We start from the raw sequence: 27850 nt of genomic DNA, 5'->3' as shown, positions 1-27850 counted from the left end.
GTAACTTGCTTCTTAAAGCCGAGAGCACAAGCTTTTACATAAAGCATAACGCATAAGCATAAGGAAATTGATTGGTCTATATATAAGCATAAGCAAATGCATAAGGAAATGGACCAATCAATTTCCTTATGCTTATGCGTTATGTTTTATGCAAAAGTCTGTGCTCCGGCCTTAACTCAGCGGTAAATGGGCGAGAGGGCAAGGAGTGGGGGAATGGGCCAAAAATGGCGCAGACGTGAGAATACCTACATCTTTAGTGCTCTAGTATCGCAGGATTGCTGCGGATTCTTTAAGACTGCCTCGATCTACTTAAAAAATAGTGTAGAGCTGCGTCTGGTTCATTAAATGCGATCTTACAATTCTAAGTAAGCAATATTCTTGATCTGAAAATAAAACCAATTAAACAACAGTAATTTCAAGAATATTATTTGTTATCGAACCGGTAAAAGAAATCATATTAGGCTACTCGTTATAAATTAATATCGTTATAAATTAAGCATCTTGGGAAAACAGTGATTTCTTCTAGGCGAAACATAGATATACTTTCATTACCAAGAAATAAATATTAAATAAATATTAAAGAAATTGCGAGTTTGGTATATTGGCGATTGCCAATAAAGAATTGCTTACAATATAATATGATAAAAACAACTTTTAATTTATGTATGACGACTCTGTTCTTACCCATATTAAAAATTAAACACAGATATTAATATTACTTTTCGTCCAACTACTTCTGATATTTGAAATTTTTTTGGCATAAGCATACAAACATTCAAAATATTTTATTTTATATTATTTTATTCTTGGCAAAAATTATTTTCTTGCAAGATACATTACACTTTCCCAGATATATTTTGTATTTCGAAGCCGATTCTGTTCTCATCGTCGACTATAAGACACTTCTAGTTGTAAAGCATCTTTCTATAACTTCTTTATTGAAAATCAAAAAAGACAAATATTTGGTCCAACAAAAATTTGCAGTGTAAGAAGGAATAATTAAATTAAATAAATATTATTTAAACCGACGCACACCGATGAGTCCTAAGTTTCCGACTTTTCTTGCGTACTCGTCTCTTCGTTTCTTATTTTTTTTTTTAACAGCATCAACTAATCGCTTTTCTCTTAAATTAATTTTTGCAAATTCAAGTACCTAGGACAAATTATTTCGACAATATCAATAAACCTAAAAATTTTGCCTACTACAGTTTATGACAGCATAAATTGTTGTGTTAAAGATAATCGGTTCAAATATGAGTCATGTACATGAGAAATAAAATAAAAATTAGCTCAATATTAAGTAGTTAACAAATGAGTTAAAAAAATATACCTTATTCAATTGCTCTACAGCATGTTGGTGCGTAATAATAACAATTAATGTTGCAATTATGTCGGCTTGCCTGCGAAAGTAAAGTAATAAATATTATTATTTAAAAAGGCAATAAGAACAAAAAAGACGCGGGTAGATAAAAATTATAAATATAAGAATATATACATACATATATATATATACAGGGTGTCAATTAAGTCCCGGAACGGCTGAATATTTTCTCATGTAAGGTATTTTTGAAAAAGGTCAAGGTCATTTCTGAAGTAATTTTTAACGAGGAATTTAACGGTGACCTTCAATTTGACCTTGAGCTTGACTTTCAAGGTCATTTCAAGGTTAGGTTAGGTTTTTTAAATAGAAACCCCTATTTTTGATTCCAAAATCTAATAGCTGGTGTCAAGAGCTTTTCAAAACACTATAATAAAGTTATTGTTATAAGTTGCATGTTGCAAACTACATACTTTTTCTTGAAAGCAACTATGCGTTTTCTTTATACCAATTGATTCGTCTTATTATTTTATGCATAAAAGTATTAAGGTAAGATTCCCAAAAATTGAATGTTTTACAAGATATTTTGTATTTTATGTCAAAATACTGTAATTTACAAGTCTTATAACTCGAAAAGTACTTAATGAAAAATAACTTCATTATAGTGTTTTGAAAAGCTCTTGACACCAGCTATTAGATTTTGGAATCAAAAATAGGGGTTTCTATTTAAAAAACCTAACTTAACCTTGAAATGACCTTGTAGGTCAAGCTCAAGGTCAAATTGAAGGTCACCGTTAAATTCCTCGTTGAAAATTACTTCAGAAATGACCTTGACCTTTTTCAAAAATACCTTACATGAGAAAATATTTAGCCGTCCCGGGACTTAATTGACACCCTGTATATATATATACAGGGTGTCCCAAAAATTTTGACACAGCGGCCGTATGCCGGTAGAGCAGACCAAACTGAACCGAAAAGTCCTCTACCATTTTACAATTTTCACAAGGGTTAAAGAGATATTAATTATTAAAGATTACCGAATGCGAACGCACGGCTGAGATACGACCGCCTACAGACTATGGTCGCTAGGCGCGCGACGTGCGGTAAGCGGCGAGCGACAAGCGGCGAAATGCGCCGCTCGCCGCTCCCCGCTCGCCTAGAGACCCTAAAAAAAGAGACTCGCCAACTCGTCATGTGACTGTTAGTGGACTCTGATTGGCTGGTGTATGGATCGCACATTTGTGCCCCGTGTGCACCATAAAGCTACACTGAACTACACTATGGCCGGTATTCATAATCCGTTCTTATGGCCGGAGCACAGACTTTTGCATAAAGCATAACGCGTAAGCATAAGGAAATTGATTGGTCCATTTCCTTATGCATTTGCTTATGCTTATATATAGACCAATCAATTTCCTTATGCTTATGCGTTATGCTTTATGTAAAAGCTTGTGCTCTCGGCTTTATATTTAAGATCGTCTTAAGCACGAACTTATATTCGCTCTCTTCGTCACACATAGATTGTGTCTGACGAAGAGAGCGAATATAAGTTCGTGCTTAAGACGATCTTAAATATAAGAACGGATTATGGTCGGCATTCATAGTCCGTTCTTATATTTAAGATTGTTTTAAGCACGGACTTATATTCGCTCTCTTCGTCAGACACAATCTATGTGTGACGAAGAGAGCGAATATAAGTCCGTGCTTAAGACGATTTTAAATATAAGAACGGATTATGAATACCGGCCATAGTGTAGTTCAGTGTAGCTTTATGGTGCACACGGGGCACAAATGTGCGATCCATACACCAGCCAATCAGAGTCCACTAACAGTGACGAGTTGGCGAGTATTTTTTTTTAGGGTCTCTACGCTCGCCGCTCCCCGCTCGCCGCTTGTCGCTCGCCACTTACCGCACGCCGCGCGCCTAGCGACCGTAGTCTGTAGGCAGTCGTATCTCAGCCGTGCGTTCGCATTCGGTAATCTTTAATAATTAATATCTCTTTAACCCTTGTAAAAATTGTAAAATAGTAGAGGACTTTTCGGTTCAGTTTGGTCTGCTCTACCGGCATACGGCTGCTGTGTCAAAATTTTTGGGACACCCTGTATATAGGGTATGCAGATAGAAAAGACTAAATTAATTTTTTATTATTTATTGCGAAAATCGCAAAACGATAGAAAACTTTTCTACTCGGTTTAATCCGCTCTACTTGTATACGAAAGGTGATTCACCTTGTGTGGGACACCCTGTATACACAATGTGTCCCATTTTAATTGACCATTCCTGTTAACTTTGCAGGAAATAATCAGATAAAAAAATATTCTCTACAAAAGTTGTTAGGTTTGGAGAGGGACATCCAATTTTTTTATTATGTATTTTTCGTTATTTTTCATTAAGTACTTTTCGTGTTATGAGGCTTGTAAGTTACAGTATTTTGACATAAAATACAAAATATCTTGTAAAACATTTAGTTTTCGGGAATCTTATCTTAATACTTTTATGCATAAAAGTACTTAATAAAAAATAAATTCATTATAGTGTTTTGAAAAGCTCTTGACACCAGCTATTAGATTCTGAAATAAGAAATAGGGTGTTCCATTAAAAAAAAAAACAAAGTTAACCTCCATATTACCTTGGCACGTACACCCTAGGTTAAGCCAATGTCACCATCCGATGTCCCCCTCCAAACCCAACAACTTTTGTAAAGAATATTTTTTTATCTGACCATTTCCTACAAAGTTAACAGAGGTGGTCAATTAAAATGGGACATTCTGTATACATAGAAATATATAAAAAAAAATTATTACCTGTTGGAAGTGAACGTAAGTGTATTTTTCTTGAGATTTTGCAATACAAAATCGCAAACTATATTGTCTTTTGCATGTTTCGCAACAGTAAGAAGAAATATACGAGCACGTGTATTGTTGCGTTGTGATAAAAATTTATGTTGCCAAATCAGCCTCAAATAATTAGAAATTATGTCTGGATCTTCACAGCAAGTTAAATATTCTAAAAATTTATCATCAGGTTTTGCTATCCCTTTCTCCCATACTTCATACCAAATGATGTTGTTCGCTGACACCAAACCATTACAATACATCCATCTTTTCCATTCTGATTGCGTTACAAAACTGCGTTACCAGAGAAAAAGTATTTTTTACACAAATTTCTTAAACTTATTTTATGATAAAATAATTTATCTAGTACAGTATTTGATGTTTAGAATATAAGTATATGTAATGAAACAGAAATTGTTTATATAAATATTGTTGGTTGTAAAACATCTTACGTTACGTTATGTAGATCTTTTAACATTAGCTTATTGGCTACTTCTCTGCAATTTTTCTCGCCAATAATACATGCCCATTTGGCGGCTTCCTTTCTTAAAAAGTCAGTAAGATCACTTTCCTTCGCTTTTGAAGAGTATCCTATTTCTTGTAGAACTCCACTCAATATATTTTGCATCTTTTCCTAAAAATTGGCAAGTAATATAAGTTTTAATCTATTGTCATTTATAAAAGATGTGATGTATGTATATAGTTATGCATATGTAAATATGTTTTAATTTTCTTTATATAAAAGTGATTCAAAACAACCTATATACAGTATAATATATACATAATGTTTTGTGATGCAATTTTTTTTATAGAAATTTCCTATTACCTACCTTTACGTCGTTAGCATCTTTAATTGAAACTATAAGAGTTACATATTCAAAAGCTTTAAGCATAGGATACCATGCTACAAAACTCATATCTCGTGATAGAAATTCAGAGATTTTCCAAAACATAATGTAATCAAGTTCTTTATGTATGAAGGAATAAAACGCATCATCTATGATTTGGGCTCGATTGAGAACATGTATTTTCACATATTTCGTAGGATTCATATAATTCGCAAGTTTAAGCCAATTTTCAGCATCATAATTAACACGATAATACCCTATTATAAAAAACAAAGCTTTCATCATTAAAGTCTCTTGATAGAATTTATCAAAAAATAATTTTTATTGTTTTTTATGAGAAACATTTCCTCAAATTTTTTATTTGTTAATAAAATATTTTAAACAATTTGTTTGAAAAAAATGTAGGAGCGATTAGCGTGTGAGAATATTTGCTTGCGAGCATGAGTGACATGTACACTTTCGAGTATGCGAGTGCATGTGTCACAAACATTAGGGTGCGTAAGATTAAAGAAAGTAAACAAGATACCAAGATAAAACATAATAAATTTAATATTTTATATTTACCTGTTTGTTGTAAATTGACTATAATCCAATCGTTCTCATCAAAGTTTTCCGTTCTTTGTTCCGATTTTTGCGGTGATAACCAAAAGGATTTATTGGGAAAATTCTCTTGAAAGTTCATGACTGATTTTGTCGTATATGTCACGAATGTTGGAAGATGTAGTCTGTTCTCGTCAATAAAATCAGCAGTGAGATATTGAAATCTTGTTTTGTTATTGAATTGATTTCGTGTAACGTACAACATAGGATAATAATAGTTTTCCACTATCCAAAGAGATACAAATTCTTTAATAATAAATAATATATTTGAATCATCCGGATATGCATGTAAAAGAATTTGTGTCATGTTCCTTAAATCATCTGTTTGATTATATCTGTAAAATGGAAATTTTTTATAAGAGTATACATTATGTGAATTTGTAGGAAAAATTTTTTGCTCGCTAAACACAAAATTAATATTTAGTATACTAAAATATTAATTTATATATTTGTATATTAGTTTTTATTTACACATTAGTAATTAGTAATATTTGTATAATTATACGTAAATGATAAAGGAGTAGGATGTTTTTTTCGGATTTGGAAAGTCTTTCTTTATCTAGTCTTGTATTTATGATAAATTAAACTTGTTTTTAAAATTGTAATAAAAGTAAAAAGATGAAGATCAAAATAACTTATAACAACAAAATATCTTATTTTTTTCACATTTACAGTTATATTTTTGTAACTAATCTGGAACTTGTAATTATATTAACGAATTTTGACTATAATATGAAGAATAAAAGTGTCTCGATCTACGCATATTTTGAATATCAGTTTTCAGAAGATTTTCAAAGTTTGATCAAACTTTAAAAATCAATTTTTGTTTCGTAAATAAGAATAGTATTTTAATTTTAGAAGATAGAGTAAGAGGAGTGAGTGAGGGAGGAAGGGAGGGAAGGGGAAAGACAGAGGGGGGAGGGTGGGAGAGAGACAGAGAGGCGTCGAAATTGACATAGGCCTCCGAAAGTGACATATTTTTCGGAATTAAAATGTTGTGTTTTGGCAAATCTAATTTAAATAATATAAACGTGATTTGTTCAATTAGTTCATTTAAAAACCCATAGTTTGTACATATTCCTTGTTTATGTATATACTACGTCAGCTTATATCAAATTTTTTAAGTCTGAAATCTTTGGTTTTATAACTTTTTTGCAGAATTGTTTAATCTAAATAACAATAATTATATTTTTTGATAATATCAAGTTATTTTACATGCTTTGTGTAGCCTTCTAAGGCCTTTTTACTTTTGCTTTCGCTTTTATTACTTTTCTCACAGTACGATTTAGAGGATTTTATTAAGGTGTACCGAAAACCAACATATTCTACAGTGGGCGATTTATTGATATGTATATTAATATAAATTGAAATACATAAATTCCACTTTAAAAACAAAGAATTGAATTATATCTATCTAGTTTTGTACAAATGCCTTGCACACAAAAAGTAAATGGCATTACTATATAATAAATATATTAACGACATTACATGTTTTTTATGTATTGTAATTCAAAAAAATTTAGAATAAATTTGTAATATCAAACAACTTAATACATTATTAAACAATTTACAGCAGTATATTTTTATATTTCTAATATGTTCTATAATTTTCAGTAGATTCGTTAGTTTTAGAACTCAATTTTTTCAGGCTCACTTTTTGTGTGGTTTCGAGAAACATTAATTTCTTAAAAGTTAGAAACAATAATGTTAAAAGTATAATACTATTTAATAGAGAGCAGTATCTAGCGTATAAATTTTTATTTTGTGGTTTTGGCTAAGAGATAACTTACAAAAACATGATACATCAGTTTTGATACCTTTCTTTAAAAATCAACGTTCTGTTGTTTACAGTTTTGAAGATTTAAGATAATTTCTTAAGATAAGTTTGAAGAAGTTTATATTTATATTTTTGGACAGTGGAATTTCCAATACGTCATTCTTCTTCAATATCCAATTTATGTAACAATTATCTAGCAAAAGAGATAAATAAATATTACTTACTGTTTGTTATTAACATATGTGCGGATACTAGTCCAAAACATATCAGGAGTTATCAAATGGTATAACATGCGCCATATATTGGATGCTGAAACAATTAAAATTATAATGTGTTTGTTAAGTACTTTGAAATACATATTTTTTAAAAGTTATGATATATTTCTTTTATAATGAAATTTATGTATGTCAGTACATTGTATTTTAAATCGTGTGTAGATCAGTTTTTTATTTTTTTTATAAAATTTAAAAATTTGCATATTATTCAACAGTATTATTTAATTATATTTATTTTAATTATTTGTAGAATTTTACTTATACTTTGCCAACTTACATTTTATATGATCTACAAGATAACTAAGTGAATTCTTTTTATTTGCATTAGAAGGAGTATCAAAGACAAAGGATTCCCATTGTGTTTCAACGGTAAAAAAATTCATGATATTATAATCCGAAGGAATCTGAAAAATTTTAAATAATGAAATAAATATTTAGTCAACAAATTATAATTTAAAGCAATACAGCACGACTGGTTGTTGCAAATAAATCTTTTTTATCATAAAATTGTTTATTAAATAGTTATTAACAAAAGAAATTTAATAAATACAGCGTAATTTTCTTTTACATTTATATGAAACAATACAAACTCTTAACAGATTTATTTATTTAAACGTGGTAAATTGATGTATGGGTTTAATTGTCACTCTATGTTTAAAAGCTTTGAACAATATAAAAAGTTATTAACAATTAAAATTAGTACTTCAAATAAATATTCCTTTAATTTTTCCTGCTCTGGAGTTTTGAGAAAAAGTCATATGCTGTCATCATGTAGCAAATTTTTTCCTGTTACTTGTGTTATAAGAGTAATATAAAGTACGCAATTTCTGTTATAATTCATAGCGTCATATGTTGCTACATAAAGTTCTTTCTTTGACACACAATGATGAAAATCTAATCATATATTTGTATCAAATGCAAGACGAGAAATTATGTGCCCTCGGTCAAAAAGTAACATTTATGCATACATATATACATACACATTATAGATCATTATCACTTGTTTTGCAATGCAGGAATAATTATTACAAACAAATTCGAGGATATAAGAGGGGAAGGAACTCCGCACCAAACTCTTCTCTGAAAGATGCTGGAGTTGGGTAGGGAATAAGGTTTTCTTGAGGGTGCAGAAAGAGAGAGGCAAAGCTCCTTTTCTGCCACGCGTTCAAGTTACCATGTATAAATAAATAAATTTGCTAAGAATAAGAGTTCATTTTACTAAATATAGATGGTGTTATGAAATTACGTTATATTCTGCAAACTTCTTTTCTTAACAACTTTTTAATAAATAATGATTGACGAAAACATTTTTCTTGTTACTCAGAACAATTAGCTTTGGTAACGTATGTCAAAGTCAAGACGATTGGATCTAATTACGCAAATATAAATATTTTCTAAATGTAGTATATCAATAATAAGAATTTAAAACAACCTGATGTAAAATATACGTTGCAAGCAATTTGATAAAACCTGTTTTCGACCATAGCAACACATCACTATACCAAAGAGATACTATTTGAGATGTTATAAAATATGACACTTTCATTTTATATCCAACAGAATCTACGTCTTCATCATAAATAACATCAGCTTCTCTGAAAAATATTTTGAAATATGAAAAGTTCGTCAACAATGTTTGCGGTAATTAAACAATTTAATAAATTCTCTATAATGTAGATATAACAAATTATTACAAAATCACGAATGAATTTTTTTATAACTGTTTTTCGCAAAAAATGTATTTAAGATTTTATGAGCTCAATTTCATAACAAATAAAAATAAAGTGACTTTTGAAAATTTTGTGCTGTTATGTAATTTTTTTTAACAACGTAACTTTAACAATGTAATTCACAATGACATAATTAACAATGTAATTTATTTTACTTGTGAAACGACGTAATATTAACTGTTTATTTATACAGTCACATACAGACTTTATTTCAAAAAGCTAAAAAAAAGAAACTTTGTACATTTTGCATAAATAACTTCACAAATAATAAAGAACATTAGAATTTAGAAGACAAGGACTCTGATAAGTTCTGACAAAATAACTGATATAATAAAAGATTTTATAGGAGTCGCTTTATTTGTGCAACTTACAGCACACTGTTATTTTTCATGCTTCTAAAACTGAAGCTAAACAAAAATCTGATTTGACGCAAAGAATGATTATTTAAAATTTTAATCTAAACTAAAGATAATGATATTTTCTTAATGTGACGCAAGTAAAATTGGAAATAGATTTCAACTATTTCCTAATTTATACATTGTGACGTAAAAATATGTATATCTTTCAGTTTTATAATTATATTATTTGATAGTGTTACATTTTTTATTTAATAATCATTTTTGATTAATTTATTTTAGTTTTGAATATTACCTGTGTAAAATTAGTCCCCATGTCTCAGTGGTATTGTGTTGACTATCCCAAAATGCAACATAGTCTATTTTTGGTAATTTGTCTATACTATTTTCAGATTTCAAAAAGTATAGTACTTGTTGGGCAATACATTCCGCTAAGTGTAAATAGCGTATAATGTTTTTTCTACCCCAAAATGTGATCTTTGCAACCGAAGTATGAATGTTAGTGAATGAGGTTATTATAACCCTTATATGTTGAATAAATATTGGAGGTGATATCTCAAAATGTGTCCACATCTTGTCATGTTTCGTATCATTTTCTATTGCTTGTATAGCCATATTTGATAAAGCTGTGTAATTTTTATGATGCTTGATGGAAATTTTATAGGTGGCATTGAATGTTCTCTCGTCCCAGCATGGGAATAGTTGTCCAGCAGTCATTATATCAACACCTGTCGCTATTAAGCTAACATTTTTAACAATATAGTAAATATAAAATTTTAAATATAATTATACTCAAGGATCGATTAAGGATAGACTAAAAAAATTGAATCATAGTTTATAACACTGTACAGAACGTTTTGAATATACCAATTTTTTGACACATATTTCTACATCTTAAAATCGACAAATTTTATATGCAGTTTTGAATTCATTTGAGTACTATTATGACTATTTTATGTAACACGCAATTCTGAAAATGTCATCTGGTTTACGAATGTATTTAGTAAATATATTTGGAAAGAATATTAGCAAAAATAGTTTTTATAGTATAATTTTGTTTTAATCATTTTTGTACTTACATATTGTCCGGATTTCCGTTAGAGTATGAAGATGCAGAGAAGTGTTTTTTGTCATTATTTATGTGACGCATATATACCATTAATAGAGTGTATCTTCCAGGTGATAAAAATTTTGGTAATTTTGGCGTATTGGTAAAATCAATCGTAAGCATGTTTCGTTTATGAATAAATGAATATCTTGGAATATAAATTTTTTCACTAAGATCGTCTTTATACAAAGCAATTTTAAATATAGCGAAGGTCACTGGATGCATAGATATGTTTTCCATTTGACGATTAATATGTATAATTATATTACATTCACCAATAATGTCATTTGTTTTGTAATTAAATCTTATTTTGGCATCATAATGCAATGGTATCAATGGTATAGAATCTTGTAAATGGTACTGAACTGCAGTGTCATTTTCGGTATTGGTAGCTACAATAGTACAAAATACTATTGTAGCGATTAACATCATTTCGCCATTTGTTAAAAGCTTTTGGAATATCATATTTATTTTCCTTCGTATAAAAAAAATGTCTAAAAAAATGTTTGTTGCCAATAAATCGTATTAATTTACAACACATAGTTCTTAATTTTTATGTAACAAAAAGAGCATATTTCAACTATTTACATGAAAAAAATATAGAAAGAAATCATGATACACTGAATGTGTAATATTTTGGACTATAATTGCATGGTACTATAATTATAGTCACAATACTCAATTTTATAGTAATCGTTCATATAATATTAGGAATGATACTTTTATATGTATACTATAAAAGTGCTATATTGCCAAACATTTAGCCTAATATACAGGGTGTCCCGCGAGACTTGTCCCACCGGGAACAGGGAGGTAGATGGGATCGAAATAAATATAAAAGTTCTTTACCGTTTTACGATATTCGCAATAATAAACGAAATATTAATTTTTGCATTTGGATTAATGAGAGCGCGTCGAGAGAAGCGCTCCAGCCGCTCGAGATCTAGCCCGGCTCGGCGCGGTGCGACGAGACGTGAGCCGGGCGCCGAGCCACGGCGCGTTTCCCTTCTTGCCTCTCCAACGCGCCGCCGGCAGGCAATGTTTGATAGACTAGGCCGGGCTAGATCTCGAGCGGCTAGAGCGCTTCTCTCGACGCGTTCTCATTAGTCCAAATGTAAAAATTAATATCTCGTTTATTATTGCAAATATCGTAAAACGGTAAAGGACTTTTATATTTATTTGGATCCCATCTACCTCCCTGTTCCCGGTGGGACAAGTCTTGCGGGACACCCTGTATAGTTATTATAGAACAATGCTCGGAATTAGTTGAACATTTTAGCCGATTTCCGCGGTATACGCCTCCTTTCCTCTTCTTACCGCGCGCGCCGCAGCCGCAAGGGCCAGCGCCGCCGAGCGTTAGGAGCGGCACTATCTGATGAGGTTCTGTAAGTAGGTTCTTCTTCCAATTTATTAAAATTTAAAAAAATGTATTAAAATTTAATAAAAATAAATTTTTATTTTTAAATTTATTAAGTGGAAATATTTCAATAGATTTCTACGTCACCCATGAGGTACTAATGCTGACGCGTTTTTTTAAAAGTGGTTTCTACCTATATTATTGCATCAATTGTTCATTCTCATAAAAGGCCAAGAAAATCTAATTAAGAAAATCTCTTTTATATATTTTTTTTTAAATTAAGAATTTGTTATTTTTATCTTTAGTGGAATAGGCCTACGGGGGAAACCACTTAAAAAAAAACGCGACAGCATTAGTACCTCATGGGTGACGTAGAAATCTATTGAAATATTTCCACTTAATAAATTAAAAAATAAAAAATTTATTTTTAATAAATTTTAATAAATTTTTTTTAATTTTAATAAATTGGGAAAAGAACCCACTCATAATCAGATAATGTCGCTCCTAACGCTCGGCGGCGCTGACCCAAGCGGCTGCGGCGCGCGCGGAAAGGAGAGGAAAAGAGGTGTATACCGCGGAAATCGGCTGAAATGTTCAACTAATTCCGAGTACTGTTATAGAACATTTAGAAAAATATTTGACACCAAGAAACAACATTGATTATGGCTACTGCTATTGTTCCTTTCTTTCAGTGTAAGTTAAGTAAAATAAAACATGAAAAAAGTATAATTGATAAAATATGTCTGATAGTGTTTAGAAAGATAGTAATATTGTATATGAGTAATTTTATAGCTGTTATCAAAGACATATTAAATATATAAAAATGTTAGAATACAAAGATAAAACAAACACGAAATTATAACTGAAAGTGTTAGTAAGCCGAGAAACATTAAAATAATAAATTATAATAAATTGTTATGTTTCTAATAAGTTATGATATTTATTTTGTCAAATACACGCAAGCAAGCTGTGCGCGCACACACACAAGATTAATTGTCACTTCGCAGAAATGGTGATTAATCATTTCACATGAAGAGACTCATACTGTAGAAAATAAAAAATGTAAAAGTAAAAAGAAATTAGAGACACAGTTACTTATTTAGAAAAAGATTTGAGAAAATAAAGTTGTATTTATCGTGCTTTATTTGCTGTTACATTTTTCTATATTTTAAAATAGAAATAGAATATTATGTACGGTCACTTACCTACATATATTAAAATCGTCAATTTAAATGCAATGCAACGTGAAAATTTACAATTTTGTAATAATAATACAGTTAACATCACCTTACACACAAATCGTGAATGCCGAAGCTATATAAATCAAACTGCGATTCAGTTAGCTCCGAGAAGACTCTGAATACTAAGAAGCATATTCGTAACTGATATAATATATATGTTATGTCACGCAAACAGTTGCTAAGAGGTCACCCAACGGGAAAACACTTTACTAAACGCTAGAAGAGCACAGAAATTAAAATACATAGTCAGTTAAATTTGCGTCTAGAAACCGAAATTGTACAGTTTTTAGTTACTGACAAACAAAATTGTTAAAATAAAATACTTATAAATATATAGAAAATATTAATTTTACGTGTAAAATTGTATTAAATTGTTATGCAGTCAAACATTTAAGATTTTAAATGTAATGGTACAAATTTGTGCAATCTACAGCAGTGAAATATGAGAGATTTACTAAACTGAAAATAAGTAATTGAGTTTAAATTTAAATAATATTAATGTTCTATATTAATAGTTTTTACGTTTTGTGAAAGCTTATATAATAAAATTATTTATAAGAAAATAAATTAAAAATGCAAAAAACAAATTTCCTAATTATAAATTTGTAATAATTGCTATCATATCTGTTAAAAATTTCTATTACATATTAACATGACTATTACATTTGAGTCTAAGATATTATCTTGAAATGTTTAATTTTGAGAAGTAGTAAACAATTCTACCATTTTACTAAAAATGTATCGCAATATTGTAATTACTTTTTATTACTAACATAGCAGTATTATTTAGAACAGCGCTCGGAATTAGTTGCACATTTCGGGCCGATTTCCGAGACGACGCCTTCTGTTCCCCCACTACCGTCCGGCCGTTGGCGGCCGAGCCGCCGATAGCTCTGGCGCAGGAGCGTTTTATATAAGAAATAGGCGGATTGTTGAGGTACCTCTCAGAAAATAGTAATATTTTCTTTGTTACATAAATAATGTTTATTTTCATTAATAATTAAATATATATATATTATGTATTAATAAAAATAAACATTATTTATGTAGTGAAGAAAATGTTACGATTTCATGAAAGATGCCTAAACAATCCAGCCTATTTTTAATATAAAAAGCTCCTGAGCCAGAGCTATCGGCGGCTCGGCCGCCAGCGGCCGGGCGGTAGTGGGGAAACAGTAGGCGTCGTCTCGGAAATCGGCCCAAAATGTGCAACTAATTCCGAGCGCTGTTTTAGAAAACTAAATAAAAAGAAATCAATACATCAAAAATACGTAAAAATGCATTTTGTGCTATTGTCGTTATTATGTAACATGTATTGAAAATTCTCTGTACGTTCTCCCGATTTTTTTATTGCCGATTCCTTGACTTCAGTTACATAGGTATGTAAATTATATTATATGTTTCTATTGATCGATCGGTTTATATTATATTTTACAAGAATAAAATCGATATATGTAAATATCCATACTAAACTACTTTTCGAATTTTATCTTGCGGTCCTAAAATTGTTATTTTCTTTTTAAAAATCTTATCATCCAATATTGTATTTATTACACTATTTGAATATTTCCTACCCTTATAATTTTTCTCACCACTCTATTTGTTAATTCTTTCTTCTTGTGCTTTTTGTATGATCAATTTTTACATTTGTCTGTCACAGTGACTCTTTTTCCGGCAGACGATAAACATTGACAGCATATGACATTACAATGCATCTTATAATTCTCAAACTATGATTTTGGCAAGTTTTCAGGTATACATTTTATTTCTTATTTAAACTCTTTTAGTCTAAATTTTTTATATCATGTAGCGTTTTTTACTTCCAGTTCAATTTTATTTTTTGACCTCAATTACATAATTTTATGTACATTCAGCTTTGATCATATGACATCTCTGCGTGCATTTAAACATTGTACTAAAAATGATCAAATCTTTGATCAAAATGTCTAATTAATTGAATCAATTTCAAAATTTTTTGTGATTTATGGTAGCTGAAAGAATAGTAGGAAGTGGTGAATATTTCTCGAGATATATCGCTTAACATAACGTCCCAATTTAGGAATTCAGATATTAATTTACGCTTGATGTGAATAATTTATTAAATTATTAAGTAAAAATATTTTTAAATATATCGATACGTATAAAGTAAATAAATGTTTTATTTTAAAATTGATCATTTTTTCTGTTTTTAATAATTGCTTAAATAAATTGTGATATCAATATAATATAATAAAAACAACGCTTGTAATATGATATTATGATAGAATCAACTTTTAATTCATGTATGACAGCTTTGCTTTTAAACTGTCCATATAAACAATTCAACGTAAATATAAATATTACCTCTCCCATTACTTCTGATATTTAAAATTTTTTGACGTAAGCATACAAACATTGAAAATATTTTATTTTATATTATTTTATTTTTGACAAAAATTATTTTCTTGCAAGTTACATTACACTTTCCCAGATATATTTTGTATTTCGGAGCCAATTCTGTTCTCATCGTCGACTATAAGGCACTTCTAGTTGTAAAGCAATTTTCTGTAACTTCTTTATTGAAAATCAAGAAAGACAAATATCTGGTCCAACAAAAATTTGCAGTGTAAGAAGGAATAATTAAATTAAATAAATATTATTTAAACCGACGCAAATCGATGAGTCCTAAGTTTCCGACTTTTCTTGCGTACTCGTCTCTTCGTTTTTTAATTTTTTTTTGAACAACATCAACTAATCGCTGTTCTCTCAAATTAATTTTCGCAAATTCAAGTACCTAGGACAAATTATTTTGACAATATCAATAAATCTAAAATTTGTGTGCAGTACAGTTTATGAGTGCATTAATGGCTGCGTTAAAGGTAATCGGATCGGATATGTCATGTATAAAAAAATCAAATAAAAATAAACTCAATATTAAATAATAAAGAAATGAGTGTTATTTAAGTCAGAAAAATATACCTTAGCCAATTGCTTTACAGCATGTTGGTGCGTAATAATAACAATTATTGTTGCAATTATGTCGGATTGTCTGCGAAAAAGTAAGGTGATAAATATTATTATTTAAACCGGCAATAAGAATAAAAAAGACGCGGGTAAATAAAAATTATAAATATTAGAAATATATATATATATATATATATACAGGGTGTCTGGCAATAATTGCCCCACCGGTCATATACAGGTAGAGGAGGTCAAATCGAGTAGAAAAGTCCTTTACCATTTTTTAATTTTCATAATAAGTACTGAGTAATTAACGAAAAAAGATCGGCGAATCCGCGCGAGTAAAGCGCGCGCGGTGAGAAGGACGTCCCACTGCTACGCGATCACTAGGACACAAGGATCTAGCGTTACGCGCCGCTCGTATGTTGCCATTGTCATTTGTAGAGCGCTCCTCCCAACGCTTCATCGCGCGCCTAGTGATTGCGTAGCAGTGGGACGTCCTTCTCACCGCGCGCGCTTTACTCGCGCGGATTCGCCGATCTTTTTTCGTTAATTACTCAGTACTTATTATGAAAATTAAAAAATGGTAAAGGACTTTTCTACTCGATTTGACCTCCTCTACCTGTATATGACCGGTGGGGCGATTATTGCCAGACACCCTGTATATACATATATATATATACATATAAATAAATATAGAGATATATATATAAAAAAATTATTATTACGTGTTGGAGGTGAACATAAGTATATTTTTATTGAGATTTTGCAATATAAAATTGCAAACTGTATCGTTACTTGCATGTCTCGCAACGGTAAGAAGAAATATATGAGCACGTGTATTGTTGCGTTGTAATAAATCATTATCATCCGAAATCACCTGTATATAATTAGAAACAACTAAAGGATCTTCACTGCAAGTTAAATATTCTAAAATTTTTGTATCATCAAGTGTTCCTGTCCATTTGTACCATACAGCGTACCAAATGGACTTGTTCGCTGACACCAAACCATTACAATACATCCATCCTTTCCATTCCGATTGCGTTACAGAGCTGCGTTACCAGAAAAAAGTATTTCTTGCAAAAATTTACCTCATTTTATGATAAAATAATTTATCTAGTACAGTATTTGATGTATAGAATATAAGTATACATAATGCAACAGAAATTGTTTATGTGAATACTGTGATTGTAAATCACTTATTCTTACGTCGCATCAGAATGTAGATCTCTTGTCATTTGCTCATTGGCTACTTTTCTACATTTTTTGTTACCAATAATACATGCCCATTTTACGGCTTCCTCTCTTAAACATTTTACGAACTTGTTTTCATATGGTTTTGACACGTATCCTATTTGATACAGAACTCCACTCAATATTTTTTCCATCTTTTCCTAAAAATTGGTAAGTAATATAAATTTTAACCTACTGCTATTTATAAAAGATATGTATGTATATTTATATATGTACACATATATTATAACTTCCTTTTTATACAAAATAATTTAAAACAACCTGTTGGTCTTGTAATATCATATTCTTAAGCGATTTCCGAAACGATTTTTCTTGTTGCGAAATTTTGTCCAAAACTTAGTTTTTGAGTTATAATTGAAAAGTTGATAGTTCGCTACTTACACTCACACACACTATGACTGCAAGGTATTACATTACTCTTTTGATGAGTTACACAATCCCTGCCTGCTCGCTGTGTACGAGTAGATATCTATTTTCAATTATATATATCTCGAAAACTAACTTATGAACAAACATTTGCTAAAGGAATAATTATCTTAAAAATCGCTCAATATGACATTTTATGGACATTGTTTTGTATCACTCTGTGTACATAATGTTTTGATGCCATGTTTCTCATAGAAGCTTCCTGTTACCTACCTTTAGGGGATCAGTATTTTTAATTGAAACTATAACACTCATATATTCAAAAGCTTTAAACATAGGATACCATGCTACATAATTTATTTCTCGTGATAAAAATGCAGATATTTCCCAAAACGTAATGTAATCAAGTTGTCTACGTGTAAGGAAGTAAAACGCATCATCTATGATTTGAGCTCGATTGAGAACATGAATGTCGACATATTTCACAGAATTCATGTATTGTGCAAGATTAAGCCAATTTTCAGTATTATAATTAACACGATAATACCCTGTTATAAAAAGAAAGTTTTCATCATTAATGTTTCTTGATAGAATTGATAAAAAAATAGTTTTTAAATAATTTTTATTGTTTTTTGTGAGAAACATTTTCTCAAATTATTTATTTTTTAATAAAATATTTTACAATTGGTTTGAAAAAGTGTAGAAATAATTATCGTGTGAGAATGTTTGTTGCAAGCATGAATGACACGTACTCTTGCCAGTATGCGAGTGCGTGTGTCAGAAGCATCAGGGTGTAAAATTAAAAAAGCAAAAAAGATACGAAGATAAAATATAATAAATTTAATGATTTATATTTACCTGTTTGTTGTAAATTGACTATAATCCAATCATTCTTATCAAACTTTTGCTTTAATCCTTTCGGCTTTTGTGGTGATAGCCAAAAGGATTTATTGGCAAAAATATCGTGAAAGTTTATTTCTGATTTTGTCGTATACGTCACGAATGCTGAAAGATGTTCTGTATCCTCGTCAAAATCAAGAGTGAGATATCGGAATATTGTATTATTAGACAAATAATTTCGTGTTACGTACAGTACAGGATATTTTTCCGCTATCCAAACAGATATAAGTCTGTTTACAATAAATGCGGTTGAGTTATTTGGTATAATAGTTTGCATCATGTTCCATAAATCATTTGTTTGATTATATCTATAAAATGGAAAATTTTTATTAAAGTGTACATTGTGCAAATTAAAAAAAAAATGTTTTGCTTGCGATACTCCAAATTACTATTTAGTATATTAAAATATTAACACTTTCGCGGCCGCTCACATATTTTTACGTTCATGATTCGATACAAGTCAGGAGCCAGTCACGTAATTATAAGTTTAATGTTTTTTGCATCATAATATTAGGTCGTGTAATACAAAATATTGAATTTTGCATCGGTTCAATATAATAGAGCGTCTCTTCAAGCGTTGTGCACAAGCGAATATATAACGGTCGCGAAAGTGCTAATTTATATGTTTGTTTAATTAGTAATTAGTAATATATTTGTGTAAAGGATAATATATAGGACATATCTTTTCGGATTTGAAAAGTTTCTTTATCTAGTCTGACTTTTGCAATAAATTAAACTTGTTTTTAAAATTGTAGATAAAAATTATTACCTATCGAAATATCTTATTTTTTACATTTTCAGTTATATTTTATATAACCTGAACTTATAATTATATTAATAAATTTTGACTATAATATAAAGAATAAAAGTTTCTTTATCTGTATATGTATATGTTAAATATTAGTTTTCAAAGGACTGTGAAAGTCAATTGGATAGAACTTCAAAAATCAATTTCGGTTTACATAAATAAAAATAATAGTATTTTGATTTTAGAAGATAGATAGATCAATAAATAGATAGACTGATAGAGCGAAAGAGGGAATAGTGGGGGCATCAAAATTGATATAGGCCTCCTAAAGTAACATATTTCTCAGAATTGAAAAGTTACGTTTTATTACAACAAATTTAAATAATATAAACGTGATGTGTTCAATTAGTTAATTTATTAAAAATCCATAGTTTGTACATATTCCTTGTTTATTTATATACTACATCAGCTTGTATCAAATTCTTTAAGTCCGAAATCTCTGTTTCTATAACATTTTTGCATAATTTTTTAATCTAAATAACAATTATATTTTTTTATAATATCAAGTTATTTTACATGCTTGTGTAGCTTTCTAAAAGTCTTTTTACTTTTGCTTTCGTTTTTATTGCTTTTCTCACGGTACGATTTGGAGGATTTTATTAGGATGTATCGAAAACCGTCATACTCTACAGTGGGCGATTTATTGATACGTAAATGTATATAAATTGACATACATAAATTCCATTTTAAAAACAAAGAATTAAATTATATCTATCTAGTTTTGTATAAATGCTTTGTACACAAAAAGTAAATGGCATTATTATATTATTAATGTATTAAGGACGTTACATATTTCTTATGTATTGTAATAAAAAAAATTTGGAATCAATTTGTAATATTAAACAACTTAATACATTATTAAATAATTTACAGCAGTACATTTTTATATTTCTAATTAGTTCTATAATTTTCAGTAGATTCGTTAGTTTTAGAACTCAATTTTTTCGGGCTTTCTTTTCGTGTGTTTCGAGAAACGTTAATTTCTTAAAAATTTGAAACAATAATGTTAAAAGTATAAGACCGTTTAATAGAGAACAGTATCTAGTGTATAAATTTTTATTTTGTGTTTTTAGCTAAGAGATAATTTACAAAAACAAAATATATCAGTTTTGATGTCTTTTTTTGAAAATCAACGTTATGTTGTTTACAGTTTTAAAGATTTAAGATAACTTCTTAAGATAGGTTTAAAGGAGTTTATAATTAAAGAAGTTAATAACACTTATAATGAAAAGGAGTTTATAATTAAAGGAGTTAATAACATTTCTAATGGAAAGGCTCATATGATAACTATCAAATAATATAATAGAAGAGCATTAAGAGCCGTTGCAGGATGTTAGTACGAAATTTTTAATTTTGCTTAAAGAATTTAATTAATTAATCTACATGAGACAGTTAAATTGTACACCGATCTCAGATCGAGATACTTAAAGTGTACGAAAACTTAAGTACATTGTTCTCACATATTGAAAATCATAATGTACCGATAGGAATTATTGGGAAGAAAGTAACTAACATCCTGCGACAGTTCTTAATGCTTTTATATTTATACTTTTGGATAGTAGAATTTTAAATACGTCTCCTTTCTCCAATATCCAATTTACGTTATAATTATCTAGCAAAAGAGATAAATAAATATTACTTACTGTTTGTTATTAACATATGTGCGGATTCCAGTCCAAAACATATCAGGAGTTATCAAACGGTGTAACATGCGCCATATATTGGATGCTGAAACAATTAAAATTAAAATGTGCTTATTAAGTACTTTGAAATACATATTTTTTAAAAGTTAAGATATATTTTTTTTATAATGAAATTTATGAATGTCAGTACATTGTACTTTAATTTGTGTGTTAAAGACATAAATGAGATTTTGTATGTTAAGATTGCTGGTAACTGTCAGAGGGACATCGATATATGATAACGTGCGTTTTGTTTAACTGAACAGTGTTTTCAAATTTATTCGTTTTGAGTTCAACGTGCCAGAACAATTTATTGGTATTCAACCTTTCGGCTTTTCTATCGATTTGACAATTTTGGCGCGACTGTCGTCAGTATCGGCAAAGAGATTGCACGAAAGATTCGAAATTACACAGACTTGTTTCACATTGTTGTATTGGAACCAATACGGGCTGACAGCTCGATATAATAACCAAATATGGTAATGTCTCCCGTTTGTTGACATCCTTACACAATTAAACGTACATATATATGCTCGAGTTTATCCGTCGAGGGATGGACAAGATATTCTCAAAGAAAACCAAAACACAACCAATCAATTAAACAAGCAACATAATTAAAATCAAACAAAATAAATTTATGCAGGTAATTTTACAATTAATATAGCTGGGTACTTCAATTTCTTAGCAACGAGGCAGACTGTAATCTATTTCGTAACATTGTGTGTAGTTCAAATTTTTATTTTCTTTTATAAAATTTAAAAATTTGCATATTATTCAACAGTATTATTTAATTATATTTACTTTAACCATTTCTAGACTTTTAGATATATTTTGCTAACTTACGTTTCACATGATTTAGATGATAGCTAAGTGAATTCGTTTTGATTGCATCCGAAGCAGTATCAAAGAGAAAAGATTCCCGTTGTGTTTCGGTGATAAATAAATTTATTATGTCATAATTCGTAGGAATCTGAAAAGTTTAAAGTAATGAAATAAATATTTAGTCAAAATATTGTATTTGAAACAATACATCACCGTTGATTGTTGCAAATAAACTTTTGATTTTTATCATGAAATGTATTATTTATTACATAGTTATTAAAGAAAGAAATTTAATGAATACAACGCAATTTGTTAATATTCATGTATGTCAAACAGAACAAACGCTTAACAGATTTATTTACTTATTGGAAAATTGATGTATGTATTTAGTCGTCACTTTATGATTAAAAGCTTTGAACAATATAAAAAGTTATTAACAATTAAAATTAGTATTTAAAATAAATATTCCTATAATTTTTCCTGCTCTGGAGTATTGAGAAAAGGTTATATGTTGTCATCATGTAGGAAATCTTTTTTTTTTTACTTGTGTTATAAGAATAATATAAAGTACGCAGTTTCTGTTACAAATTCATAACGTCATATGTTGCTACATGAATTTCTTTATTTGACAATAATGAAAATCTAATCATATATTTGTATCAAATGCAACATAAAAAATTATGTGCCCTCGGTCTCAAAAAGTAACATCTATGCATACATATATACAAATTATAAATCATCGTCACTTGTTTTACAGGATGCGGGAATAATTATTACAAACAAGTGCGAAGATATAAGAGGGAAAGAGGCTCCGAGCTCAATTCTTCTCAGAAAAATATAGAGATTGTATAGGGGATAAGACTTTCTTGAGGGTGCAGAAAGAGAAAGGCAAAGCTCCTTTTCCGCCACGCGTTTAATTTATTATGTTTAAATAAATAAATCTGCTAACAGTAAGAGTTTATTATATTGATATAGTTGGTGTCATAAAATTACGTCTCATTCCGTAAACTTTTTATGTTAATAACTTTTTAATAAATAAAATAATAAATAAATAAATAACGAGTGACGAAAACTTTTTTCTTTTTACTCAATGTCAGAACAATTGGCGTTGGTAACGTATATCAAAGTCAAGACGATTGTAACTGTTTATGTAAATCTAAATGATTACCAAATGTATATCAGTTATAAGAATTTAAAACAACGTGATATAAGATATACCTGATATAAGATGTACGTTGCAAGCAATGTAGCGAAACCTGTTTTCGACCATAGCAACACATCATTATACCAAAGAGATACTATATGATTTGTTATAAGACGTGCCACTTTCAATTTATACCCAACGGAATCTAAGTCTTCGACATGAATATCAGCTTCTCTGAAAAATGATTTTAAATATGAAAAATTCATGGACAATGATTGCTGTAATTAAACAATTTATTAAGTCTTTATATTGTAGATGTATCAAATTATTACAAAGCCATTAAGAAGTTTTTTTAAATTGTTTGCAAAAATGTATTTAAGATTTTTTGTACTTAATCTCATAACAAATAGAAATAAAGTAACTTTTGACAATTTTGAGATAGTTGGTATTCAAGATTTAATAATGTAACTTATTTTGCCATTAAAACGACGTAATAATAACTGTTTTCTTAACAGTTACATACAGACTTTATTTCAAAAACTGGAAAAAAGATATTTTGTACATTTTGTATAAGTAATTTCATGGATGAAAAAGAACATTAGAATTTGGAACACAAAAACTCAGATGAGTTTCGACAAAATAACTGATATAATAAGAGATTTTATAGCAGTCATTTTATTCGTACAACTTAAAACACACACAGTTATTTTTCATGTTTCTAAATCTAAAGCTACACTAAAGTCTGATTTCACGTAAAGAATGATTATTTCAATTTCTAATCTGAACTAAAGGTAATGATATCTGCTTAATGTGACGCAAATAAAATTGTATAGATTTTGACTATTTCCTAATTTATATATATTGATATAAAAATATGAATATTTTCCAGTTTTAAAATTTTATTATTTGATGGTTTTATATCTTTTATTTAATAATAATTTTTGATTAATTCATTTTAGTTTTGAATATTACCTTTGTAAAATTAGTGTCCATGGCTCAGTGATATCCTTTTGAGTATCCCAAAGTACAATATAATCTATTTTTGTTATTTTTTCTATATTATTTTCATGTTTCAAAAAGTGCAGGACTTGTTGTGCAATACATATTGCAAATTTTAAATGGTTTGTTACATTTCTTGTACTCCAAAATGTGACATTTTCAACCGAAGTAGAAATATTAGTGGATGTGATTATCACAACTTTTAAATGTTGAATCGACATAGAAGGTGATTTCTCAAAATGTGTCCACATCATGTCATGTTTGTCATTTTCTGTTGTTTGTATAGGCATATTTGATAAAGCTGTGTAATTTTTATGATGCTTGATGGAAATTTTATAGGTCGCATTGAATGTTCTCTTGTCCCAGCATGGAAATAGTTGTCGAGCAGTCTTTACATCAACACCTGTCGCATTTAACCTGTCATATTTTAACAATATAGTATTTATAAAATTTTGAATATAATTATTCTTAAGGATCAACTAAGGATAGACTAAAAAATATTGGGTTTTAGAAAAATTGAATCATAGTTCAACATTGTACAGAATGTACCAATTTGACAGATATTTCTACATCATAAAATCGACAAATTTGAAGTGCAGTGATACATTCATTTGAGTGCTATTATGACTATTTTAAGTAATACGCAATTTTCGGAATGTCATCTGGTTTATGAATGTACTTAATAAATATATTTTGCAAAGAATATTAACGAAAATAAGCTTTATAATATAATTTTTATTAAAGTATTTTTTTTAACTTACAGTTTGTTGTCCAGTTTTCTATTTGAGTATAAAGATTTATAAAAGTGTTTTTCGTTATTTTTTATGTCACGCATATATGTCAGTATTAGAGTGTATATACCAGCCGGTAAATATTTTGGAAATTTTGGGTCCTTGGTAAAATGGATCATAAACATATTTAATTCATTATTAAATAAATATTTTGGAACGTAAACTTTTTTACTATGATGGGTGTCATACAAAACAATTTTTATTACAGCAAAAGTCACTAGATGCATAGATATATTTTTTGTTTCACGAGTAATATGTATAAGTATGCTACATTTACCAATAACATAATTTATTTTGTAGTCAAATTTTATATTGACATTATAATGCAATGGTATTATGTAATCTGGTAAATGGTAACGACCTGTAGTGTCATTTTCGGTATTGATAGCAGTGCAAATTGCTATTGTAGCGATTAACATTATTTCGCCATTTGTTAAAAGCTTTCGGAATATTATATTCATTTTTCTTTATGTACAAAAAAATTGTCTGAAAAAAGTATTTGTTGGCAGTAAAACATATACATTTGCAACACATAATTTTTAATTTAAATATAACAGAAAAGCACATAATAACGATTAGAATTTAGACTGAAAAGATATAGAAAAAAACCGTCATACACTAAAAGAAAAGTATATCATGTTTTGGACTATAATTACATGGTACTACAATTATAGTTACGATACTCATTTTTATAAAAATCGTTAGTATAATGTTAGCAATAATATTTGTATACGTATAATATTGTAAAATATATAGCCAATTACACAAGGTGGTCCATTTTAATCAACTAGAATATCTCAAGTCTTTATTTCAATTCAAACAATTTTATGGGATCTTGACCTGACCTTGAGGGTCCCGTTTGGATACAAATTTTTTGCCAATAGTATCGATTGCCGACATCTCGTTTGTTCACATTTTGTTTGCAAACCAAAAATTATTACCTACAGTACGATTGCCTACAAAAGTTAGGAACTGAACGCACGTTTGCACACATGTCACAATTTCGGACAAACTATATTGCACATAACATTATTGTCTACGGATTGATTGTTTACCAGCTCTAACACACAAATAAAAGTTAAGAGACGAATGCACGTTTCCAAACTGTGTCCTCCTCCTGATCTTAAGGACATTTTCTTAAAGTCAACCAAGGTTACCACCTTCTTTCCCTTTAGTAACTGAGCAACTTTGATTAAAAACATTTTTGTCTTAAACTTATAGATTTTAAGATATTTTAATAGATTGATTACAATGGACCAACCTGTAAAATTATTATAGAACATTTAGAAAAATATTTGACGCCAAAAAGCATCATTGATTATGGTTACTGCTATTGTTCTTTTCTTTCAGTGCAAAATAAAGTAAAAAAAACATGGAAAAGTAAAATTCATAAAATTTGTCTGATGAATGTTTAGAAAGATAGTATAATAATATTGTATGTATATACATAACTATGTATATACATGAGTAGTTTCACGGAGTGTTATAAAAAATAATAAATATTTAAAAATGCCTGTTAGAATACAAAAATATAACAAAAACGAAATTATAACTGAAAGTGTCACTAAGCCGAGAAACATTAAAATATCAAATTATTATCTTTCTAACCAGTTATGATATCTATTCTCTCAGATGCACGCGCGCACACACACAAGGTTAATTGTCACTTTGCAGAAATGGTGATTAATCATTACACATGAAGAGACTCATACTGTACAACAGTGATGAACAACGCGCGGCTCGCGGTCAGCATGCGGCCCTCCAATTACTTATTTGCAGCCAGCCAAAACGTTGCACTTTATTTTGGTAAATTTAAAAATTTTAGCAAACATACCTCTTAATATTGAAAAGCTTGTTGATGAAAAATAGAGTCAAATATTTCATTAATTAAACACCAACTACATATTTAATTTTTCCCGATAAAAAAAATTTATATATGTACCTATACCTCTGTATACATATATTAAAAATATAACTAATAAAAAGTAAATCAAATGAAAAGAAAAGTTTCACTGTCGAAATTAACAAATTCCACCCTATAAATTAAATTTTTTTTTATTACACAATATATTGAAGTATTTAATATTGCGTTCGTTGCGGCCCGTATGGAATATTAGGTTTTTAATTTTGGCACACTGCAGAACAAAGATTGCTCATCTCTGTTGTACCAAATAAAAAATGTAAAAGTAAAAAGAAATTAGAGACACAGTTTCTTATTCAGAAAAAGATTTGAGAAAATAAAGTTGTATTTATCGTGCTTTATTTGCTTTTAAATTTTTCTATATTTTAAAATAGAAATAGAATATTATATACGGTCACTTACCTACATATATTAAAATCGTCAATTTAAATGCAATGCAACGTGAAAATTTACAATTTTGTAATAATAATACAGTTAACATCACCTTACACACAAATCGTGAATGCCGAAGCTATATAAATCAAACTGCGATTCAGTTAGCTCCGAGAAGACTCTGAATACTAAGAAGCATATTCGTAACTGATATAATATATATGTTATGTCACGCAAACAGTTGCTAAGAGGTCACCCAACGGGAAAACACTTTACTAAACGCTAGAAAAGCACAGAAATTAAAATACATAGTCAGTTAAATTTGTGTATAGAAACCGAAATTGTATAGTTTTTAGTTACTGACAAACAAAATTGTTAAAATAAAATACTTATAAATATATAG

General features: G+C 29.1%; 2 protein-coding genes across 9 annotated transcripts; both read right to left on the bottom strand.

Annotated features, from left to right (window-relative positions):
• Positions 1-179: 179 nt before the first annotated feature.
• LOC137001376 (aminopeptidase N-like) lies at positions 180-13545 on the bottom strand. 5 transcript variants are annotated; one of them, XR_010891410.1, is made up of 13 exons: positions 13410-13545; positions 10819-11341; positions 10035-10481; positions 9086-9248; positions 7931-8057; positions 7603-7687; positions 5566-5936; positions 4984-5258; positions 4606-4787; positions 4124-4447; positions 1331-1400; positions 685-1153; positions 180-383 (listed from the first exon to the last, which is right to left on the bottom strand). XR_010891410.1 is itself a non-coding variant. In XM_067360107.1 (12 exons), exons 1-12 carry the CDS (start codon positions 13486-13488, stop codon positions 354-356), a joined length of 2676 nt encoding a protein of 891 aa, XP_067216208.1. In that variant the 5' UTR covers positions 13489-13545; the 3' UTR covers positions 182-353. The 5 variants fall into 5 exon arrangements, 3 of the variants coding, with proteins under 3 accessions (XP_067216208.1, XP_067216207.1, XP_067216210.1); XR_010891411.1 differs by lacking the exon at positions 180-383 and adding an exon at positions 3949-4047 and having other exon boundaries at positions 1105-1153; XM_067360107.1 differs by lacking the exon at positions 685-1153 and having other exon boundaries at positions 182-383.
• LOC105668593 (aminopeptidase N-like) lies at positions 13456-27660 on the bottom strand. 4 transcript variants are annotated; one of them, XM_067360113.1, is made up of 13 exons: positions 27478-27660; positions 25432-25640; positions 25125-25255; positions 24337-24780; positions 23439-23598; positions 22242-22368; positions 21360-21444; positions 18867-19216; positions 18282-18556; positions 17598-17782; positions 17114-17440; positions 16404-16473; positions 13456-16218 (listed from the first exon to the last, which is right to left on the bottom strand). In XM_067360113.1, exons 2-13 carry the CDS (start codon positions 25438-25440, stop codon positions 16081-16083), a joined length of 2301 nt encoding a protein of 766 aa, XP_067216214.1. In that variant the 5' UTR covers positions 25441-25640; positions 27478-27660; the 3' UTR covers positions 13456-16080. The 4 variants fall into 4 exon arrangements, with proteins under 4 accessions (XP_067216214.1, XP_067216211.1, XP_067216212.1 ...); XM_067360110.1 differs by having other exon boundaries at positions 25125-25640; XM_067360111.1 differs by lacking the exon at positions 27478-27660 and adding an exon at positions 26210-26576 and having other exon boundaries at positions 25125-26110.
• Between the last annotated feature and the right edge of the window lie 190 nt (positions 27661-27850).

The sequence above is a fragment of the Linepithema humile genome, chromosome 8, assembly GCF_040581485.1.
Source record: "Linepithema humile isolate Giens D197 chromosome 8, Lhum_UNIL_v1.0, whole genome shotgun sequence".
NCBI classification, from domain to species: domain Eukaryota; kingdom Metazoa; phylum Arthropoda; class Insecta; order Hymenoptera; family Formicidae; genus Linepithema; species Linepithema humile.
This window is presented reverse-complemented; position numbering and strand designations above follow the sequence as displayed.

Coding starts and splice junctions, on each gene's coding strand:
- LOC105668593 (XM_067360110.1), bottom strand. CDS start 25,615: ATGAATATAATATTCCGAAAGCTTTTAACAAATGGCGAAATAATGTTA. Junction 21,445..22,241: donor TCATCTAAATCATGTGAAAC/GTAAGTTAGCAA, acceptor TAATTGTTTCAG/CATCCAATATATGGCGCATG. Junction 16,474..17,113: donor CTTATGTTCACCTCCAACAC/GTAATAATAATT, acceptor ACTTTTTCGCAG/ACAATCCGACATAATTGCAA.
- LOC137001376 (XM_067360106.1), bottom strand. CDS start 13,488: ATGTTAACTGTATTATTATTACAAAATTGTAAATTTTCACGTTGCATT. Junction 8,058..9,085: donor CAACGTATATTTTACATCAG/GTTGTTTTAAAT, acceptor AAAATTTTTCAG/ATTCCTTCGGATTATAATAT. Junction 7,688..7,930: donor TCTTGTAGATCATATAAAAT/GTAAGTTGGCAA, acceptor TAATTGTTTCAG/CATCCAATATATGGCGCATG.